The sequence below is a fragment of the Macrotis lagotis genome, chromosome 2, assembly GCF_037893015.1.
Source record: "Macrotis lagotis isolate mMagLag1 chromosome 2, bilby.v1.9.chrom.fasta, whole genome shotgun sequence".
Classification (NCBI taxonomy): Eukaryota; Metazoa; Chordata; class Mammalia; order Peramelemorphia; family Peramelidae; genus Macrotis; species Macrotis lagotis.
The window spans coordinates 328022070-328044038 of NC_133659.1; the positions used below are offsets into that span (position 1 = coordinate 328022070).

General features: G+C 50.5%; 1 protein-coding gene across 1 annotated transcript; it reads left to right on the top strand.

The window, feature by feature from the left end:
* The first annotated feature begins 7265 nt into the window (after positions 1 to 7265).
* Positions 7266 to 21583, top strand: MCM5 (minichromosome maintenance complex component 5). The gene is made up of 17 exons (XM_074226795.1): positions 7266 to 7342; positions 7446 to 7614; positions 8393 to 8519; positions 8609 to 8737; positions 10228 to 10400; positions 10519 to 10674; positions 11129 to 11295; positions 12822 to 12993; positions 13246 to 13357; positions 15984 to 16127; positions 16955 to 17020; positions 17101 to 17277; positions 18243 to 18355; positions 18909 to 19037; positions 19436 to 19578; positions 19965 to 20092; positions 20837 to 21583. Exons 2-17 carry the CDS (start codon positions 7448 to 7450, stop codon positions 20936 to 20938), a joined length of 2205 nt encoding a protein of 734 aa, XP_074082896.1. The 5' UTR covers positions 7266 to 7342; positions 7446 to 7447; the 3' UTR covers positions 20939 to 21583.
* Positions 21584 to 21969: the final 386 nt, after the last annotated feature.

The window sequence follows — 21969 nt, forward strand, 5'->3', positions numbered from 1 at the left end:
CATGTCATGGCATCACCTCCCTGATGCCATGGTCTTCTTCAAGAATAAGAAAAAACGGGGCACCTAGGTGGTGCAGAGGATAGAGCACCGGCCCTGGAGTCAGGAGGACCTGAGTTCAAATCCAGCCTCAGACACTTAATAACTGCCTAGCTGTGTGACCCTGGGCAAGCCACTTAACTCCATTGCCTTAAATAAATAAAAAATTAAAAAAAAAAGAATGAGGAAAAACAACCACCACCATCTTTGCAAACAGTGGGACAAAACACAACTATTCTAGGCAAAGTCCCCCAGTTTACAGTTAAGGAAACAGACTCAGAGAGGTAGAGACAATTGCTCAAGGAAGCACTGGATGGGCATTTAATCAATGTTTTCCAAGGTTGATTGCTTGAAACCAGGTCTCCTGGCTCCAGATCCAGTGCCCTCCATGCAGCTCACCTGGCCTGTGCATTGTCCTGAGTGTTGGGGGTTGGTACTGGAAAATCTGGACAAAGGCCTGTGGGCTTTGTGTCAGTCACCTTTCCCTCTCAACCCCAGTTTCCTCATCTGAAAATGGGAGGAGGGTGTGTGTCCTATGCCAGGAGTTGTTCTGGAAACTGTCTGGGAAACTGAGGGACCCCTCAGCATCATGTTTTTAAGTAACCAAAGAAAATAAGTTTTAGTTAAAAGTTCACGAAAATTAAGATTCAAATTTTTCCCCATCCAAGTTCATGGAACCCTTCAAATCTAGCCATAGATTCACTGAGAGTAACCCCAGGTTAAGACCCTCTAGTCAGAAGCCTCCAAAGTCCCCCCAAGTTTCTGATCCTGCTATGGTCTTTGCTTTCAAAGGAGGGCACAGCCTTCCTGAGGAGCCCTGGGGAGCAATGGGTCAGAACAGACCCAGGACAACTGAGGGTAATGTAATGTGATGAACCCAACAGTCATTCAACCAACATTTATTATGAGTCTTGTGTGAGAAACACCATCTTTAGATTAGACAAGTTGCTGGCCTTCATGGACCTTAAAATGAGAGCTTTTCAGATACTCGCAGCCTAGGATTCTCTGGGGACCTCTGGGAGAGGGAAGGAAGGCAGAGAGGAAGGGAGGAAGGAAGAAATGAAGGGAAGGAAGGAAGGAAGGAAGGGAGGACAGACAAAAGGAATGGAAGGAGGGAGGAGGGGGAGGGGAGGGAGGAAATACATAGCCAAAACCCCCACAATAGTTCTTATCCTCAATTTCTCACATCCTATTGGGGGAAGCAACAGGTACCCATGGAAGAAGACCAGAGTTCAAATCCATCCTCAGTCACATATGAGCTGGGGACCCTGGGTAAGTGATTTCACCTCAGTTTCTTCATCTATAATATGAGGATAGTAGCAGCAAGAGCATCCCAGGGTTGGGAGGACCAGGTGAGCTAGTATTTGCAAAAGTTCTTGGCATGCACATGATTGGCACCATAGAAATGCCAGGTATTATTATCATTATCATATGAGTGAACTACATAAAAATGCAAAGTATTCGGGGTGCCTGAGGGAGGGTCCTGACAGGCAAAGTCTCCTGTAGGAGCTGGCACCAGAGCTGAGTTTGGGAGCAAACAATCAGAGTAGACCTAAGTTTAGGGTTCAAAAGGACCTTTCAGGTTGCCAAAGCCAAGTCCCTCATTTTACAGATGGATAAACTGAGGCCCGAAGTGAAGTGCCCAGCATCACACAGCTAACCCACTTGGTGTCTGGCCATGCACATTACGAATGCAAGTGTGGGGGAATAAATTAGGCTGGGCCTGGGGAAAAAAAGAAGAGGGGTGGGTGGGGTGGCCCAGCTGACTTGTGAGGCCTGTTCCAGCTCTCATCTGTTTTCTAACAATTCCATGATTGTGGATAAGTCATCTTCCTCCCCTCCCCTTGCCCCTTCCATCTATGGACTCATTTGAACCCAGAAGAGATTATAACGGCCTATGCTGAACAAATATTGCTGCATCCTTCTAATCCGTCCAGGCTGAGAAGTTTCCCCTGGAAGCATCCACAGCGCTCAGTGACTTGGACCTGAGGCTCCTCCTCCCTGGACAGAGGGGCCCCCTCCGACCACAGCAGATAAGAAAGTCCCAAGTGCTGTTGACCCGGGAGCCGAGGGAATGGCAAAGCCTGGAAGCCAGTCCAGACTCCCTGGATAATGGCAGCAAGCCACAGGCAACAGTGAGGGCCTGTGTGTGTGTGTATGCGAGTGTGCGTGTGCGTGTGAGTGAGTATGTGCATGTGTGACTATGAGTGTGTGTACATGTGAGTGCATGTGTGCATGTGAGTGTGCATGTGGGTATGCATGTGTGGCAATGAGTGTGTGCATGTGTGCACGTGAGTCTGAGTACATATGTGCATGTGTGACCACGTGTGTGTACATGTGAGTGCATGTGTGCATGTGAGTGTGCATGTGAGCATGTATGTGTGGCAATGAGTGTGTGTATGTGTGTGCATGCAAATGTGTGCATGTGTATTGAATGTGTGCATGAGTGTGAGTGTTATGTGCGCATGCAAGCATGTGGTGTGATAGTGTATGTGTGAGTGTATGTGCATGTGAGTGTGTGCATGTGAGTATGTATGTGTGGCAATGAGTGTGTGCATGTGTGTGCATACAAGCATGTGCATGTGTGTGCATGCAAGTGTGTGGGTGTGATTGTATATGTGTGAGTGCATGTGCATGTGAGTATGCACATGTCTGTGTGAGTGTGAGCACATGCGAATGTGTGAGTGTGAGTGTGTATCAGTGGGAAAGGCTGGGACTCAGTGTATCCATGTACTTGACTCAACATCAGATTACACATATGCCTCTACAAACAGTGGGGAGTTGGTGAAAAAAGTGGGGGATTGGGAGGTACAAGTCCCGAGTTCAAACCCCAGCTCTCTTCCTTTCCCTGTGTGGACCTTAAAATGAATGTGAGGTCTTGAAGATCAGGGGACTTCTAGCTTTTGAATCTGGGTCCCCGATGCCCCTCAGAGCCTGGCCCACAGCAGCTTTTTAATAAATGCTATTTTGAAATAATCTCAGAGCCTCAGTTTCCTTATCCATAAAATGTCCATAAAATTTGGATGTGATGATCTATATTTTATAAGGTCCCTTTCTTAAATCTATAACCCTGTGATGACCATATTTACTCCCTGAGTGACCGTGAGTCATTTAGTTCCTGGACCTCAGTTTCTTCATCTGTAAAATGAGAGGTCCTTTTCTTCTCCAAGCCCCATGATGTGCCGGCCCAAGGATCACCCTAAGAAGATTTGCCATAGTACCTGGCATTTCTAAAGCTCTCTCTATATTATCTCATGACATCCTCGCTGTAGGCCTTTGAGGTAGCTGCCATTATCACTGCCACTTGATAGATGGAGAAACTGAGGCACAGAGAGATTAAGTGACTTGTCCAGGGTCACAGAGCTAGCAAGCTAGTCATCATTTGCTGAATCAAACGCATAACCTCGGGTGTCCCCCAGCTCTGAAACCGTGAGCTGCTCCATGAAGACCCTGGCTGCATGCCCTTGAGTACCCCTACCTTTTTTGTCTTGCAATTTCCCAGTCTCTCTTTATGTCCCGGCTTTACCCCTTCCATGGTTGAGTAACTGGATCTGTAAGGTCAGTTTGGGATTTGGGACCCACAGGGATGCCCTGCAGCCCTGAAGAGTAGACACAGGCAAAGACTCTGGTGGGCCTGGAGTCTCCTGAGCCAAGGATCGGAGGCCGTTGGAATTCTGGTTTTGGAGAGAAGCAGAGGGGGGGACTCTGAGGGGGTGGCTCCATGAGGACTGCAGGCCTTTGTGGTTTTGAAAGTCTTCCTTTGACCCCATCAATGGTTTCTGCTCTGTGAGGCACAGCTGGACGTTCATTCCCCAGCTGGGGAGGCAGTGGGAGGCAAATAGAAAAACAAGGGACTGGAAAGAAGCCGGAGGGTCAGCATCTTCTGCTGGTCAGCAGTTCATGCTGTCCCGGAGAGCTTCAGGTGAGAAAACAAAACCTTATGGATGTCAAAGTTTCCAAAGTAGCAAAGAGAGAGATGGCGGCTCGAATTGGAATCTCTTCCTTCTAGGCCAGACACCAGTCGTGGTGGTAACCAAAGCCAGCTTGGAATATGGGGGCCTCTGAGATGAAGGGGGGTAGGAGGGTGGCATCACCGAATGCATCCCAGGGGGACAGAAATGCAAAGGGGAAGGAGGCAGTGAGGAATAAAAAGGAGGGTCCTGCGGAGCCTCAGTCCCATGGGGACACCTGCTGGTTATAGGGTTCTAAGTCGCCAGCCTTGATCCGAAGAGAAGGGGTCTTCAGAGCCCCGGGCCCTGGGCAGAGGGCCGGGACTGGAGAGGTTCAGCCCAGCAAAGGCAGCCTCATTTTGTCCAGGGGAAAGAATGCTGGACTGGAGGGAGAATCCTGCCTCTGCCACAGAAGGGAGTTGGGTGGAGACCGGCTCTCCCTAGATGACTTCAAATTCTGGTTCTGCCAGAATCTGTGTGGCCACCTAACTAGCCGGGCCTCAGTCTCCTCCTCTGTAAGATGAGGGATTGGGCAAGAAATGAGTCCAAGCTTTAATTTCATGAGCCAATGGAGACCCAGCAGGCTAAGGGGTGGCCAGAGTCCTTAAATGCCATGTAATGTGAATTATGCCGCAGATGTCTCTGCATGTGTAAGTGCAATGTCATGGATGTGATAGCATGTATCATCACACAGAGGGAAAGTGAGTGATGGAACTGTTGAAGCAGATATTACCAGATGTGTCATATTTGATATTATAAAGATGATGACTTTAATATTATATATGTATATATACAAATGGGTAATATACATATATGTAACTACCTACAAATGTAGACATTTGATATTATAAAGATGACTTTAATATTACACATATATACAAATGGGTAATATACATATATGTAACTACCTACAAATGTAGACATTTGATATTATAAAGATGATGACTTTAATATTATATATGTTTATATACAAATGGGTAATATACATATATGTAAATACCTACAAATGTAGACATTTGATATTATAAAGATGATGACTTTAATATTACACATATATACAAATGGTAATATACATATATGTAAACACCTACAAATGTAGACATTTGATATTATAAAGATGACTTTAATATTACACATATATATACAAATGGGTAATATATGTAACTACCTACAAATGTAGACATTTGATATTATAAAGATGACTTTAATATTACACATATATACAAATGGGTAATATACATATATGTAACTACCTACAAATGTAGACATTTGATAGTATAAAGATGATGACTTTAATATTACATATATGTATATATGCACAAATGGGTAATATACATATATGCAACTACCTGCAAATGTAGACATTTGATATTATAAAGATGACTTTAATATTACACATATATACAAATGGGTAATATACATATATGTAACTACCTACAAATGTAGACATTTGATAGTATAAAGATGATGACTTTAATATTACATATATATACAAATGGTAATATACATATATGTAAACACCTACAAATGTAGACATTTGATATTATAAAGATAACTTTAATATTACACATATATATACAAATGGGTAATATACATATATGTAAATACCTACAAATGTAGACATTTGATATTATAAAGATGACTTTAATATTACACATATATACAAATGGGTAATATACATATATGTAACTACCTACAAATGTAGACATTTGATAGTATAAAGATGATGACTTTAATATTACATATATGTATATATGCACAAATGGGTAATATACATATATGCAACTACCTGCAAATGTAGACATTTGATATTATAAAGATGACTTTAATATTACACATATATACAAATGGGTAATATACATATATGTAACTACCTACAAATGTAGACATTTGATAGTATAAAGATGATGACTTTAATATTACATATATATACAAATGGTAACATACATATATGTAAACACCTACAAATGTAGACATTTGATATTATAAAGATGACTTTAATATTACACATATATATACAAATGGGTAATATACATATATGTAACTACCTACAAATGTAGACATTTGATATTATAAAGATGACTTTAATATTACACATATATACAAATGGGTAATATACATATATGTAACTACCTACAAATGTAGACATTTGATATTATAAAGATGATGACTTTAATATTACATATATGTATATATGCACAAATGGGTAATATACATATATGCAACTACCTGCAAATGTAGACATTTGATAGTATAAAGATGATGACTTTAATATTACATACATGTATATATACACAAATGGGTAATATACATATATGTAATTATCTACAAATGTAGACATTTGATAGTATAAAGATGATGACTTTAATATTACATACATGTACATATACACAAATGGGTAATATACATATATGTAACTACCTACAAATGTAGACATTTGATATTATAAAGATGATGACTTTAATATTACATACATGTGTATATACACAAATGGGTAATATGCATATATGTAATTATCTACAAATGTAGACATTTGATAGTATAAAGATGACGACTTTAATATTACATACATGTGTATATACACAAATGGGTAATATACATATATGTAATTATCTACAAATGTAGACATTTGATATTATAAAGATGACGACTTTAATATTACATACATGTATATATACACAAATGGGTAATATACATATATGTAATTATCTACAAATGTAGACATTTGATATTATAAAGATGATGACTTTAATATTACATACATGTGTATATACACAAATGGGTAATATGCATATATGTAATTATCTACAAATGTAGACATTTGGTATCATGAAGCTGACACAGGGGGGAGCCACTAAGCTCCGGGGCCGTCTCTATCCGAACGTAAATGCTCGGGCCGCCCCGGACCTGCCCGCGCCTGGAGAGAGGGGACGTGACGTCACAGCGCCGCTGAGAGGTGACGTCACACGTCCCGGCCCGGCGGGGCGGACCCGACGGGATGGCCCCGCCCCGCCCCCGCCGCCATTTCTGCTCCCGCTCGGCCGCCCGGGCCTCTCCCTCGGCCGCCGCACTTTCCCGCCAAACTTTCCCGGGCGCACAAAATGGGGCCGGCGGAGCGGGGCGCGGCCGTGACGTCAGGCCCGCGCCGGCCAATGCGCTTTTCCCCGGCCCGGGCTGCGCCTGCGCGGGCGCGGGGAGGGCGGGCTCGGGGGGCTCGCGTGCTCCGGACGGCCAATGGCGGGGCTCGCCGGCCCGGCCGCAGCCAATGGGGCGGCCCCTGGCCCCGGCGGCGCCACGCCCCCCGGGTCGGAGTTTTCCCGCGAAACTTCCGCGGCCGGCCGGGTTCCTGTGCGCAGGTGAGGGGGCTTCGGCGGCGGGAGGGGGCCGCCTCCGGGGTTTTGGGGGGCCCAGGGGGGTGGGGGCCCGGGCGCCCCAGCTGAGCGCGCCCCCTCCCCACAGCCATGTCCGGCTTCGACGACCCCGGGATCTTCTACAGCGACAGCTTCGGGGGCGAGCCGGGCGCCGAGGAGGGCCAGGCCCGCCGGGCGCAGCTGCAGCGGCGCTTCAAGGAGTTCCTGCGCCAGTACCGCGTGGGCACCGACCGCAGCGGCCTCACCTTCAAGTACCGGTGCGTGCGGGGCTGGGGGGCTGGGGGAGTGTGGGGGGGTGGGGGGCTGTCCGGGGCTGGCGGGGGCCTGCGTCGGTCTCCAGCGCCCACAAGGGGGGCAGCGCCCGCCGTCCCTGGGCCCAGGCTGCAGGAGGGGGCCCGCACCCCGCGAGCTGTGTGCCACCCCCACTAGTGACTCTGCCAAGGGCTGGAGGAACAAAGAAGCGAGACTCGGGGCCTTGGAGCCCTTGAGGAGATGGAGAACCCCAAGAAATGGGGAGGGGGCAGTCAGGGGCCCCCTGGGCCAGAAGAGCTTCCTGGCGCTTCCTCTTGTGCAGAACCTGCCGAGCCTGGGGGGCGGGGGGCGCAGGCAGCTGGAGGCCCGCACGACAGAAGGGAAAAATGGGCTGCACCTGATGAACCTAGAAAATCACACAGAAATGACCCTGACCTTCAGGGAGGAGAAGCCAATAACGCTGGCAAAGGATCTCCTGAATAACCAGCTGCCACTCACCTTCCTTTATCCTCTCCTTCTCTCCTTTTCCTTCTTCCTTTCTTCCTTCTTGCTTCCCTCCCTTTTCTTGAAACTTGACTTTATGGGGGAAAGACAGCGTATCTGGAGGAGGGTGCTTTGACCTGGGAAATGAGAGACCTGGGGAGGGATCTAATGACTTCCATGAGCAGGGGATCAGAAGTCAGAAAGGGGGAAGGAGACTGCCTGGTGGGCCCGGAGGGAACTTTTGGTGTCGCCCAGTCACTCGGCTGGGCTTCTGACCAAAGTCTTCCTCCGGTGTCTTAGAGATGAGCTCAAACGCCATTACAACCTGGGTGAATACTGGATCGAGGTGGAGATGGAGGACCTGGCCAGCTTTGACGAGGACCTGGCCGACTACCTGTATAAGCAGCCGGCTGAGCACCTGAGGCTGGTGAGACTTCCTGCCCCATCCCTGGCTTGCTTCCTCCCCCCACTCCCAGAAGCCGGTCCTAACGGCCCGTCCATCCTCTCTTCACCCAGCTGGAGGAAGCGGCCAAGGAAGTGGCTGATGAGGTGACCCGACCACGGCCTGAGGGGGAGGAAACCCTGCAGGACGTCCAGGTCATGCTGAAGTCTGATGCCAGCCCCGCTAATATTCGGAGTCTAAAGGTGAGCAGGTTCTGGTGGGTATCATTGGCCTGCGATGCTTGGGGAGGAGGCTGTTGGTAGCTCCTGGAGAGGAAAGGTTGGCATGGCGGGCAAGGGGTTTCCCCCAGCGGTGTTTTGGTCCCGTCTCTGGGTCCTCAGGAGAAAACTGAGACCCAAGGAAGGGAAATGACTCTTCCTCCTGTAGCAAGCCCTGCTTTGTTCCTACCCTTTTGGGTCCCCTCATGTATAGAATGGGCATAATAACACCTGCCCTAACAGGAATCTCTTGGACACACAGCATCCTGTGCAGTTACTGTTATACAGTAGGCAATTACTAAATGCTCATTGCATAGTGGACACAACCTAGGCTCCAGGAGACTGTGGGGCACTCCTGAGAGAATGTATAGAAGTACCTTCCAAAGCTTAAATGCCCATATCTTGGGATTCTCATTAATGATGCTGCTCCAGGCTAACTTCCAAGTGAGTGTGAGATGTTTGAACATTGGGGTAGAGGGCCAGGAAGGAAACAAGCATTTATTAGGCAGCTGTTGATCTCAAACTTAACTCCTTTGGTCTTCATCATTCCCCAGGGGGCAGATGGAGGTAAAGTGACTCGCTCCAGGTCACATAGCTAGGAAATGTCTAAGGCCAAATTTGAACTCTGGTCTTCTATCTACTTTACCCCCAGCTTCCTTGGAATAGTGGGTAGAGAGTTCCCTTTTGTTAATGGTATTCAAGCCTAATAGTTTGCCTACTTCTTCTAGAAGATAGAACCAAATGTGAAGCAGGCTGCCTCAGGAGGTAGTGAGCTCTCCATCATGAGAACAGTTCAAGAAGATGATAGATGACACTTGTCTGTCATGTAGAGGAGATTCTAGTTCAGTTATTGGTTGAACCAGATGGCTTGGCATCTCAGAGGCTCCGTGTTTCTAAATGTAGTGTCAGTCAAGATTGGAACTCAGATCTCCAAATGCAAAATGGGAGTTTTTTTCTGCTTCTCTGTAGAGTGGAATCCAAGGTGGGATTAGGTGAGATTGTCAGATTCCTTACTCCTTCCCTTCTACCCTCCCTTCCTTCCTTTCTTCCTTCTGCCTTTTTAAAATTTCTTTTCTTTCCCTCTTTCTTTTTTCTTTTCCTCTTTTCTTTTTTCTTTCCCTTTTTCTTCTTTCTTTTTCCCTGCTCTTTTCTCTTTCCCTTTTCTCTCCCTTTTTCTGATTTCTTTTTACTTTGTTTTTCTCCTTTGCTTCCCCTTTTCCCTTTTCTCTTTGTCTTTGTCTTTTTCTCCTTTTCTTTCTTTCTCCCTTTCTTTCTTATCTTTTTCTCTTTTTTCTCTTTCTCCCCTACCTTTTCTTCTTCCCACCCTCCCTCTTTTCTCTCCATTCTTCATCTCTGAAATGAAGGGGTTGAATGAAGTAAGGGACCACTTCTCTCTTGGAGTCACTGTTCTTTTGTCCTGTGGCTCAGGAGGGTCACAGTTGGCCTTTCCTAACCTCCTGCTGTTCTTTCCCCAGTCTGACATGATGTCCCACTTGGTGAAGATCCCAGGCATCATCATAGCGGCCACAGCGGTTCGCTCCAAGGCTACTCGCATCGCCATCCAGTGCCGTAGCTGCCGTAACACTATCAACAACATCAGTGTGCGCCCAGGCCTGGAGGGCTATGCTCTGCCCAGGAAGTGCACCACGTAAGTGAGGGGGGTTCCAGGCTTCTTTGGGCCTCTGTGGCAAGGCTGTGTCCATGGGGCCCAGCAAAGGGGAGCTGACCCTGGGTGCGGGATTCAGTCTTGACTGTCTCACCTCTAGGGATCAAGCTGGACGCCCCAAGTGCCCCTTGGACCCATACTTCATCATGCCCGACAAGTGCAAGTGTGTGGACTTCCAGACCCTGAAGCTTCAGGAGTGCCCAGATGCCGTGCCCCATGGAGAGATGCCTCGGCACATGCAGCTCTATTGTGACAGGTGAGGGCAAGTGGACAGGGGTCTGACCCGAGGTGGGGTGTCAATAGACTTCCCTAGGCATGGGATGCATGCATAGATAGATATTGGATGGATGTGTGCATGGATGGATACAGAGATGAGTAGATAAATGAGTAGGCATGGAGGGAAAGGGCAGTGGATGGTGGATGGGTATATGTGTGAAAGAATGAACAAGTATTAATCGCTTCCCTTGCCTGGCACAGTGCTAGGGGCTGGAGAGCATCTGGCACATAGGAGGCCCTTCATTGATGCCCACTGCTTGATAGCTGTAGGGTTCTGCCTGATTTTGGAATGAGGACCTGGACTAGATGGGGCCCCAGAGATCATCTTGTCCGGCACCCTTCCTTTACAGAAGAGGAAGCATCCTCTGATCCTGAGCCCATAGGAATGCCCTACTACTCTCCAGGACTTAACTGTGTCTCTCATCCCTTCCCAGATACTTGTGTGACAAGGTTGTTCCTGGCAATCGAGTCACCATCATGGGCATCTATTCTATCAAGAAGTTTGGAATGAACTCGACCAAGGGCCGAGACCGAGTGGGCGTGGGCATCCGGAGTTCCTACATCCGTGTCCTGGGCATCCAGGTGGACACTGATGGTTCAGGTGAGCTGGGCAGGAAATGTGATGGCTAGGGACATGACAGCGAAAATCAGCACCAACTGACCTACTTTAGAAACCCAGAGAGGACAGAGCCCTTGTCCAACTCTTGAAGGATGCAGGAAGTAAGTGGCAGACCCAGGATCCAAACCTGAGTCTTCTCTTCAGATCCTGCCATCTTCCCCTTCCTGTGCTCTCTCAGGTCTGCTCACGTTTGTTGTGCCCATAAGTGATGTGGGTCGCCTTGTGTTAATGAGTATTGAATTCTATGTGATTCGACCTAGAAAAGCTAAAAGGTTGGACACCCCTGCCCTAGACCATGATGAGTGGTTAGGGGAATCAGGGAGGGGGTCAACCCTTATCCTAAAAGACCCTGGGCTAGGGTCAGGGTTGAGGGGTTGGAGAGGGATGGGGTGGATGATGAATGGATGGATGAATAAATGGATGTGTGAATGGATGCATGCCTGGTTGGATGTGTTGGTGAATGATACTTGCATGGATGCATGAATAAATGGATGGATGGATGGATGCATGAATGAATGGATGATGGATGGTTAGATACACGGTTGGATGGATGGATGGATGCATGAATGAATGGATGATGGATGATGGATGGTTAGATACATGGTTGGATGGATGGATGCATGAATGAATGGATGATGGATGATGGATGGTTAGATACATGGTTGGATGGATGGATGAATGAGTGAGTGGATGATGGATGTATGGATGCAGAGATGAGTAGATAAATGCAGAGATAATGAACAGATGGAGGGGAAGGAGAGTGGATGATGGATGGGTATATAGGTGAAAGCATGAGCAGTCTAGGGGCTGGAAACAAATACAAAAACAAGGTTGCCCCTCCCCTCAAGGAGCTGATATTCTGTTGATTCTAGCTTAAACACTTAGTCAAATGGGCATTTTTATAAACATAAAAGAATGTAAAAAGCAAATGGGACCTGCATCTATTTTGGGCAGCAGCTTTTCTTTTAAATAAATTCAGCATGGAACTTTCCACACCTTCTATTCCAATGCAAGGGTGTATAGATAGGGGAGTGGTGGCTGGGAACTTTTGGTCTGGGGAGACCCTGTGGGATAGCAGGGAGAACCCTGGTCTCAGAGACAGTGTAAGGAAGAAGTGTGATAATGTTGGATGGCCAATGGGACTGGGAGTCAGGAGATCCAAGTTCTAGTCCCAGTTCTGGCCAGGATTTGCAGTCCCTGGTTTGGTAGGACAGGGGACAGACCACATGTCTGATTGTGTGGTCCCATCAGAAGCACCCTCTTGGTCCTCTTGATTAGGGAGTGACCTTGAACAGATCCCTGTCTTTCTCCATAAGATGAGGGGGCTGGACCTGACTTAGACCTTTTTTTTTTGATGTTGGATGAGCTGCTTTCCCTGCCTGGGCCTGTTTCCTCCTCAGTCGAATGAGTTGGGTGGATAGGGAGATGTCTGGGATCCCTTCCAACTCTAGGGCTGTGGACCGGTGACCTCAGTGATCCCGGCTCACCCAGACCTTCTCCTCCCTCAGGCCGAAGCTTTGCTGGAGCCATAACCCCACAAGAGGAGGAAGAGTTCCGCCGCCTGGCAGCCATGCCCAACATCTATGAGGTCATTTCCAAGAGCATTGCTCCCTCCATCTTTGGGGGCACGGACATGAAGAAGGCCATTGCCTGCCTCCTCTTTGGGGGCTCCCGTAAGAGGTAATGGGAGAAGGGAGAGGGTGGAGGTGAGGGCCCCTTCTGATATCTCATTATCTTCTATCTTGAGGAAGCTTATGTTGTGGGGTGCTTATATTTCCCCTTTCTGGGCTTTCTGCCATGCTGCTAGTCCTGGATGGATGCAGAGCCTTTCCATTGGGGGGGGTACCCTTGGGGCCAGGCTGACATTTGATGATAGGCTGGGATTCCCACAACCAGGCCCCTTATCTCCCCCTTTCCTCACTCTCTTCCCAGACTCCCAGATGGACTCACACGCCGAGGAGACATCAACCTCCTGATGCTGGGGGACCCTGGGACGGCCAAGTCTCAGCTTCTGAAGTTTGTGGAAAGGTGTTCCCCCATTGGGGTAAGCAGCCCAGAGAGAAAATGAGATTTGTAATATTTGAGGCTTGGACTCAATGGTTTCAGAAATCTCTTCTGACTGTCACTGGATCAGAAATGAGAATGGTCCTGGGTAGTTTAGGGGCATTTAGCCTCATGCTTCTGTGAAGGGCCCCAACTTTAACCCATGTGATCTCAGGCTGACCCTCCCCTCCCTGGGCCTCTTGTTTTTTCTTCTGTCAAAGGGGCGGCTGCCTGGACGAGCCTCTGGAGTCAAGGCCATGATCTCAGTCTCTGTTGAAGGGCAGAGCCCCAGGCTCCAGGGCTGGCCCTGCTGCTGCTCAGGGTCTCAGAGCAGGACTCCTGGGTCCTCAGCCCATAAGTCCCCTCTACCTCATCCTGGCCAGTCTCCTCCAACCTTGGCTTGAAGCCTCCAGGGATGAGGAGCTCACTACCTGCCATGGTGGCTCATTCTCTTTTTGGAAGGAAGGTTTTTCTTGGGTGGAGTCACAGCTCCTAAGCCATTAAATTAAGAAGTCTATAAAACTGCTCTGCCTCTGGCGAAGAAATGTAGAAATATTAAGTACATCCTTTACTAAATACAGTGCCATAAAATTATAATCAGTAGGGTCAGGCCCCAAGAAGATTCAGAATTAAATGAAGACTAAATATTTTAATCTTAAATTTTTCTTGGATCAAAAAACGGGTCATATTTTATCAAAGAAAATGGCAACAATGAAGTTAATGTACCAAAAATTTGAGGAAGCAGTGGAAATCCTTTAGGGAAAAAGTATTTCTCTAAATACATACATCAGAATTTTTATAAGAAAATAGAGATGGGGCAGCTAGGTGGGGCAGTGGATAGAGCACCGGCCCTGGAGTCAGGAGTACCTGGGTTCAAATCTGGTCTCAGACACTTAATAATGACCTAGCTGTGTGGCCTTGAGCACACAGAGAGACAGACTCGAATGGTGACTTGGACATGTAACTAACACCTAGCAGAGCCATAAAAATGAAAAGTCAAAAATAAACACAAAAATATACTGAAATCAGTATATTTGTAAAACTCAAAAAATCCTATTGAATTAATTCAATTAGGAGTTTGTTGTATTTGTGGGATGGGCAATATCCTTCCAGCAGGGCTGGCCCACTCATTCACCTCCCCTCCTTGGGCAGGGCTGTCTTTTTTAAAAGGCTCCTATTTATTGAGGTCTTGGGAGTGGGAAGAGCTGGTTTCAAGTCCTGCCTCTGACAGATACCTGCTGGGGGACCTTGGGCAGGTCACTTCACCTCTTAGCTCTAAGTAGTCTCAAAGGCTTTCAAAAAGAAGAGGTGCTGACCCGCACTGGTGGATGGAGTGCCCCCTGCCATGTTTTTACTGGCAACTTTGGTTTTTCCATCACCTTCATTTATGAATTGATTCTTTCCTTCCCCTTCCAGGGAGGCGTCCTTTATCACAAAGATTTAAAAGAAAAAAGACAGTTCAGCAAAACTAACCAAATGTCCATGTTGTCTGATTGTATGTCATATTCCACACCTGCAGACCCCCACCTCCACAGTGATGCCCTCTGGGTTGTAGCCCTTTCTTTGTGGTTTATAGTGTTTGGGTTTGTTATCTCATGTGAGCCCCAACAGCAAGGTCTTGGGGTTCAGCTATGGAAGCTGGATCTGGCAGAGCTGGATCTGCCAACAGGATCCAGGTTTGAGATCTGACTTTGCTCTTGCCCACCTCTTTGACTTGGTACAAGTCAGCTTCTCAGGGTTGGAATAGATGACTAAGGTCCTTTCCAACTCTAAATCTGTGGTCTCATGAAAACCCTGGTGGGGGGGTAAGCAACACCCCCACTTAAGAGAGGGGAAACTGAGGCAGATAGACCACAAGGAACAGGGCCGAAGTCCAAACCCAGCTCCTTGGCATTGAATTCAAGGACTTTTCTTTTTAAGGTTTTTGTAAGGCAATGGGGTTAAGTGGCTCACCCAAGGCCACACAGCTAGGTCATTATTAAGTGTCTGAGGCTGGATTTGAACCCAGGTCCTCCTGACTCCAGGGCTGGTGCTCTATCCACTGCGCCACCCAGCTGCCCCTGGACTCTCTTTTAAAAAAAATGAAACCCCCTTTTATTTAGAATTGAACAAAACACCAGATCAAAGGAACCACTTCCCTAAATGAGGTTGGATGGATCCTGAATGTGAATCTCAGGGACGCGCAACCCTTCTCTTTTTAAGTTTACCGTATGTGGGTAGAGCCGTCCTTCAGGGCCTCAGTTGTACATGTTGTAGCATAAGTTTGGGTGGTGATCTCAGAGTAGCCCCAACCCCAGCGATGGAGCTGAGCCCGGGGGTGCATGGGGCCAACGGGATTTCAGGAGATTGTGAACTCCAATGGAACCCCCCCCCCCATCTTTGCTTCTACTGACGAATGACTGGAGGTTAACATTTCCTTCACTTATGTTAAAAAATGATCCTAGAAAGGGTCCTTCAGGGTCCCCAGTCTTGCTGGGGGGGGGGGGGTCCAGGACACATACAGGAAGCTTGGAGTCTCAGACACCCAGCCCTTGATACCTTCCGTGTCACTTGCTTAGGAAATGCACAGCATGTTGGATATGGGGGTGCCTGAGCCCCCTCCCCTAAAGACCTCCCTCTATCCCTAGGTGTACACTTCTGGGAAGGGCAGCAGTGCGGCCGGCCTCACAGCCTCCGTGATGAGGGACCCAGCCTCCCGCAATTTCATCATGGAAGGAGGGGCCATGGTCCTGGCTGACGGTGGTGTCGTGTGTATTGATGAGTTTGACAAGGTGAGCAGGGTTTGGGAGGTGGTCAGGAGCAGGGCCCCTGTGACAGTGGGGTGGCTGGGCCCGGTCCTGGGTGGGAACCCAACCCTGGCCTAGGTTCTGTGGTGAATGGGGCCTGTCCTTGTGGCCACGGTCTAGTGCGGTGAGGGGGGCACAGGCAGAGAGCTCGAGATCCCTCTGTTAGTCCTCACATCTCTCCATCTACCTCCCTTAAGGCTTTTGTCTGTCCCTGTCGCCTGGCCGGCTGTCTTCCCTTCTTCCCCCCTCTCCTCCTCTCCTCCTCTTCCCCTTCCCCATCCTTGCCCCCTCCTCTATCTCCATGATGCACAGTCTTGTAGATACTCAACCCTGGTAGAGAGAGAGCGGGCCATGGGGCCAGGAAGTCTTGAGTTCAGGTGCCAACTTGGATGCATCCGGGCTGCAGGACCCTGGGGAGTCATTTCACCCCTTTGGAGCCTCAGTTTCCTGCCCTGTTGAAGGGGCCCAGGAAGACTCGACCCCTCCCCCACAGGGGGCTGTGAGGGCCATGCTTTGGAAGCCCTGCAGCACTGGTAGTGTTTGTCTGGTCTTGGTCCCCCGCTCCTAGACTTGGGGTGTGCAGCTGCCTCCTGTGGCCGTTTGTCCCAGGATCGCAGAGCTCAAGGGCTTGGTCCGAGCCCCTAGTTTACAGAAGAGGAAACTGAGGCCTGCTCAGGTCACCCTGAGAAGCAACAGACAGGATTTGAACTCTGGTTCTCTGACTCTCCTGGACCACACTCCCCTTTGTGCACCTGCCTAAGCGGGGAGGTTTGGAGTTTGGGGGGGCCTGAGCCGATTTCTCCCCTGAACAGATGCGAGAAGACGACCGAGTGGCCATCCACGAGGCCATGGAGCAGCAGACCATCTCCATCGCCAAGGTGGGGTGACGGACTGGGCTGGGGCCGGGGTGGGACCCATATGGGACTCGGCCCTCATTGACTCTCCCTGTCCCGCCCAGGCCGGCATCACCACCACCCTGAACTCCCGCTGTTCTGTGCTGGCCGCTGCCAACTCCGTGTTTGGCCGTTGGGACGAGACCAAAGGCGAGGACAATATTGACTTCATGCCCACCATCTTGTCCCGCTTTGACATGATCTTTATTGTCAAGGACGAGCACAATGAAGAGAGAGACATGGTACGGAAATTAAAGGGGTCAAAGGCCTTGGGGCCGCTTCCATCTCCCAGGAGACATTTCTTGCTTGAATGCCTCCAGGGACGGCAGCTCTGCCCCAGGCAGTCCATTCTCCTTTTGGGTGACTCTGATTGTGAGCACATTTTAAGTAGAGCCAGCTGGCTCCGGCGGGCAGGTCTCCTGTGCTTCTCTTGGGTCTTCCCCTGTGCCTGGCAGAGAGATGCCATCCCTCCCGGCCTTCACATCCCTTATTTGTTTGGGACAAGGAGATGCTCGTGCCCTGTGGACAGCAATGTGGCATCAGTGTGTATGCCCAAAGATGTGTCTCCATATACATGCACATATAAAACACGATAAATGTAACATGTGTACACACATACACACACCTACTTAAATAGTATAGTAGAGAAAGGCCTTGAAACCAGGAAGATCTGGGTCCGAGTCCTGTCTTGGACACCTCGCCACTGTGTGATCCTTTGACGAGGAGGAAGAGAGCAGGCTCCAGGGCCGCCTGCTCTGGTTTGAATCCCTTTCCCTCTCTGAAGGCTTATAGCATTTTCTGGCAGGACACTCTGACTGGCCCTTAATTACAGAGGAGGAGACTGAGGCCCAGAGAGGCCTTGACTTGGGTTATTGGGAGGGACTTCGCTCCCCTTGTTGAGGGATGTTTAGGGTAGGGGCGGGCTCTGGACCTGGTGACTTGGGCCAGTGAGAGCCCCCGTGGGCTCCCCATCCCTCCAGTCTTTGAATCCAGGGGAATAGAAAGTGCAGTCTTAAATCATGAATGACCGTTGGCAGAGCCCTTTTCCGGGCCTCAGTTTCCCCATCGGTACAATGAGGGCAGTGGCCTCCAAACATCCTCGTCCTTGCAGCTTGGGCTCGGATCTTTACGCTTTCCTGCCCTCCACTTCTCCCTCTGCTTGGGCTCAGGCTGGTGAAGTCACCTTGTGTCTTCCTTGCGCCTCCAGACGCTGGCCAAGCACGTCATCACCCTGCATGTGAGCGCGCAGACCCAGACGGAGGCTGTGGAGGGTGAGATCGAGCTGGGGAAGTTGAAGAAGTTCATCGCCTACTGTCGATTGTGAGTCTGGGGGAGACGGGGGTGGGGGTGCTGTTTTCATTTTGGGGGGTTTTTTTTGGCTTGAGGGGAGGGATTAAGTGACTTGCCCAAGGTCATAAGGCTAGTAAGTATCAAATGTCAGAGGCCAGATTTGAACTTGAGTCCTCCCGACTCCACGGTTGGCTCTCTATCCACGAGGCCACCTTGCTGCCCCCGGGGGCGCTGTCTTGTGGTGAGTCCCATTTCTCCTCCGGGGCTTTGCCAGACTTTGACCCATTATGTCAGAGGGGGAGGGGTTGGGGTTCGATCCACACGTTGGGATCCTTCTGTGTCCATGGCCAAGTGACCGCATTTCCCTCTTTTAAAAGATCGGCTCCATTTGGAAAAATAAAATATCAATTAAAAACAAAGATCGTCTGAGGCTCCTCTCTCTGGTGGGCTGGACAGATCCTCTGCCCCGGGGCCTCCCTTTAGACAACAGGCTCAGTTAGCTCTTGGGCGTCTCCCTGGGGCTGGCTGACCCTGGGGACCCTTCCTGGGCTGGTCTCACTCCTTTATCCCCTACCTGATGTAGGAAATGTGGACCCCGCTTGTCTGAGGGGGCCGCAGAGAAGCTGAAGAATCGCTACATCCTGATGCGCAGCGGGGCCCGTGAGCATGAGCGAGAGAGTGAGCGCCGGTCCAGCATCCCCATCACAGTCCGGTGAGTGGGTGGGGGATGGGAGCCACCTCAGCCTCTGCTCCAGATGGGTCCCCGGGAGCTTGGGCAGACACTGGGTCCCGGCCCCGGGGTGGGCAGGGTAGCCGTCCCCTGGCTTCGACGGACCTATGTTTCCCACTTTGGGTTTGCTTCTGGTGGGGTGCAGCTGCCAAGTCGTCATCCCAGGGGTCTTGTGGAAGGACTTCCTTCACCCATCCGTCTAGAGCCAGGCCCCTGGAACCCCTCTGGGGGCCTTCTCTTTGTCCCCCTGCCCCGGTCCCCTCCTTCAGAGACCCAGTGACCTGAGGGGACCACAGTGCATCCATTACTTGGTTGGAGCCCACTGCCACCCCCTACTCCCCGCCGAGGGCCTGCTCAGGGTCTCCTCTCCCGCCCCACAGGCAGTTGGAGGCCATCGTCCGCATTTCTGAGTCTCTGAGCAAGATGAAGCTGCAGCCCTTTGCCACGGAGGCCGACGTAGAGGAGGCCCTGCGCCTGTTCCAGGTGTCCACGCTCGACGCCGCCCTGTCTGGCTCCCTGTCAGGTAACGATCCGGTGCTCTGACCGCCTCTCAACCACGAGATGAGGACAGCTCTGTGCAAGGGCTTCCCTGGGCCCCTGGTTCTGGCTCGCTCTCAGCGACTAGGGCCAATGGGGCTCTGCCACATCCTCCCTGTGGGATCCAGGGAAGACACTGAAAACTGGGCCTCAGTTTACCACTTTGTCAAATGAGGGAGTCGGCCTGGCTGACAGGCAACGAGCTGACCTGTGGTTCTGGACTGGTCATTTAGCCACTCAAACTGGAAGGGCCTTCTGACTCTGATGGTCAGTGACCCTAGGGGAGAGCTTGGTCCTGGGTGTCCACCTGTCTGTTTTCCCCGGCCTGCGCATGCAGAGGGATGCCAGCCCACTTTGTTTCTCACCTGGCAGGGGTGGAGGGTTTCACCAGCCACGAAGACCAAGAGATGCTGACGCGCATCGAGAAGCAGCTCAAACGCCGCTTTGCCATCGGCTCCCAGGTCTCTGAGCACAGCATCGTGCAAGACTTCACCAAGCAGGTAGCCCTCCCCGGCCTCCTGGCCTCCTCTTCCACCTCTCCTCCCTCCTCTCCTCTGTCTCCTTTCTTCTTTAGTCCTTTCATCCATTCTCTGTCCCAGCTGCCAGCGCCCTCTCCCTTGGAATTACTTGATTTCTTTTAAACACATGTGCATCATGCCCCCCCCCCCCAGTAGAGTGGCAGCTCCTTGTGGGGAGCCCCTGGGTGGTCTCTGCTCTCCCATCCCAGAACCCAGAGCCGGCAGGTGGTTGGTGTGAAATAAGTGCTTCTCGATGAAGGGTGAAGCTGCCGGAGCCAGTCTCAGCCGGAGGCTACTGGAAGGTTCTGCCCGGCCTGGGGGGGGCAGGGGGTTAGAGTGGAGGCTTCCCAAGAGTAGACTCCCGTCCCCACGGGCCCTGGCAGAGGCCTGGTGATGGATGGACCGTGTATTCTGGCTGCGGGGCCGGCGGGCTGGTGGTCAGGAGACCTGAGCTGGAGGTCCAGGCTGTGGATGCTAGCTGGGCGGCTGGTCGCCACGGAGCCTATTCTTCTTCTGTAAAGGGAGTGATGCCAGCCTCAGTGAAGGGCCAGTTCTGTGCCAGGCAAGAGGGGCACCACATCAAGAGTACCAGCTAAGAGTCTCATTGTGGGCACAAGCCCTCCCTTGTCCCTCCCCCCAAAAGGGGAAGCGGCTCTTTCTGGGCTCAAGGGGCAGGAGTGACCAGGTGACCAGCGCAGTCCCTCACTCCAGCCTTCCTTTGCCTAGAAATACCCGGAGCATGCCATCTACAAGGTCCTGCAGCTCATGATGCGCCGAGGTGAGATCCAACACCGCCTGCAGCGGAAGGTCCTCTACCGCCTCAAGTGACCTCTGGCCTCTCCAGACCCCCCACCAGCATTTCCTGGCGCTGTTTCCAGCCCCCCCAGCTCACTTGCCCCCCCCATGCACTGGGGCACCGCCCGAGTCTCTGGCCCTGGTACAAGCCCCTTCCCCAGTGGCTTCATGAGGGAATGGAGAATCCAGGAGATTGTGGATAGTTTTGATCTAGTGTCACAATAAAGGAGTGATTGATTTTGGGGGGGTTTCCAAGAGCTGCTTCTGGAAGATTCAGAGCCTCCACATGGTGGGGCTCATTCCCTCCCTCTCACCCAACTTGTCCTTCCTCTTTGGGGGTACTCACTGCCCCAGGCTGGCAGGAGCCCCCTTGATCCGGTCATTCTCAGCCAGTAGCAAGACCATGGAGGAGGGGGGGTGAAGAACAGTGCCTCCCTCCCCCAACCCCTTTGTCTCCAAAATAACCCACCTCCCGAGATGGGCCCCGTTGCTGCCCCTCGCCCTGAGCACCAGGGTCACCCTGATTCCTAACCCAAAGAATCGGCTAAAAACAGGAAGCTGCCAGCAGGGCCCGTTCTGTGTCCATCTCTGTGTTTATCTCTGTGTGTCTTTATCTGTCTGAGTCTGTCTCTCTGTGTCTGTATGTTTGTGTGTCTGTGTCTGTGTGTTGTGTTTGTCTCTGTCTGCCAGAGGCTGACTTTCATGCATTGTCCGAGTCATCTGCTGGCCCTGACCTGCAGCCCCCGCCCCGGGCTCCATTGCCCCAGGGACTTGTGCATCAGAGCCCCCGGTGTCCACTGAGGTGGCCGACGAGCCGGCCCTGGAGAGGAGACCTGGGCTTTGTCCAACTCGCAGCCTCTTGTTCACACAGAGGCCTTGGCGGTTTGTGAAGTAAAGCCCTGCGGTGCCAGCCGTGTCTGGGAGGGGCAAATACAGGGGCCCAGGACCCTCTGGGACCCTCCTGCCATGGGGCTTCGGGGTCTGAATATTGGATTCTCTTTATCCAAAATGCTAGCTGGGGACTGGGGCGGAAGGAGAGCCCCAGGCTCCAGGCCGGTCTTCTC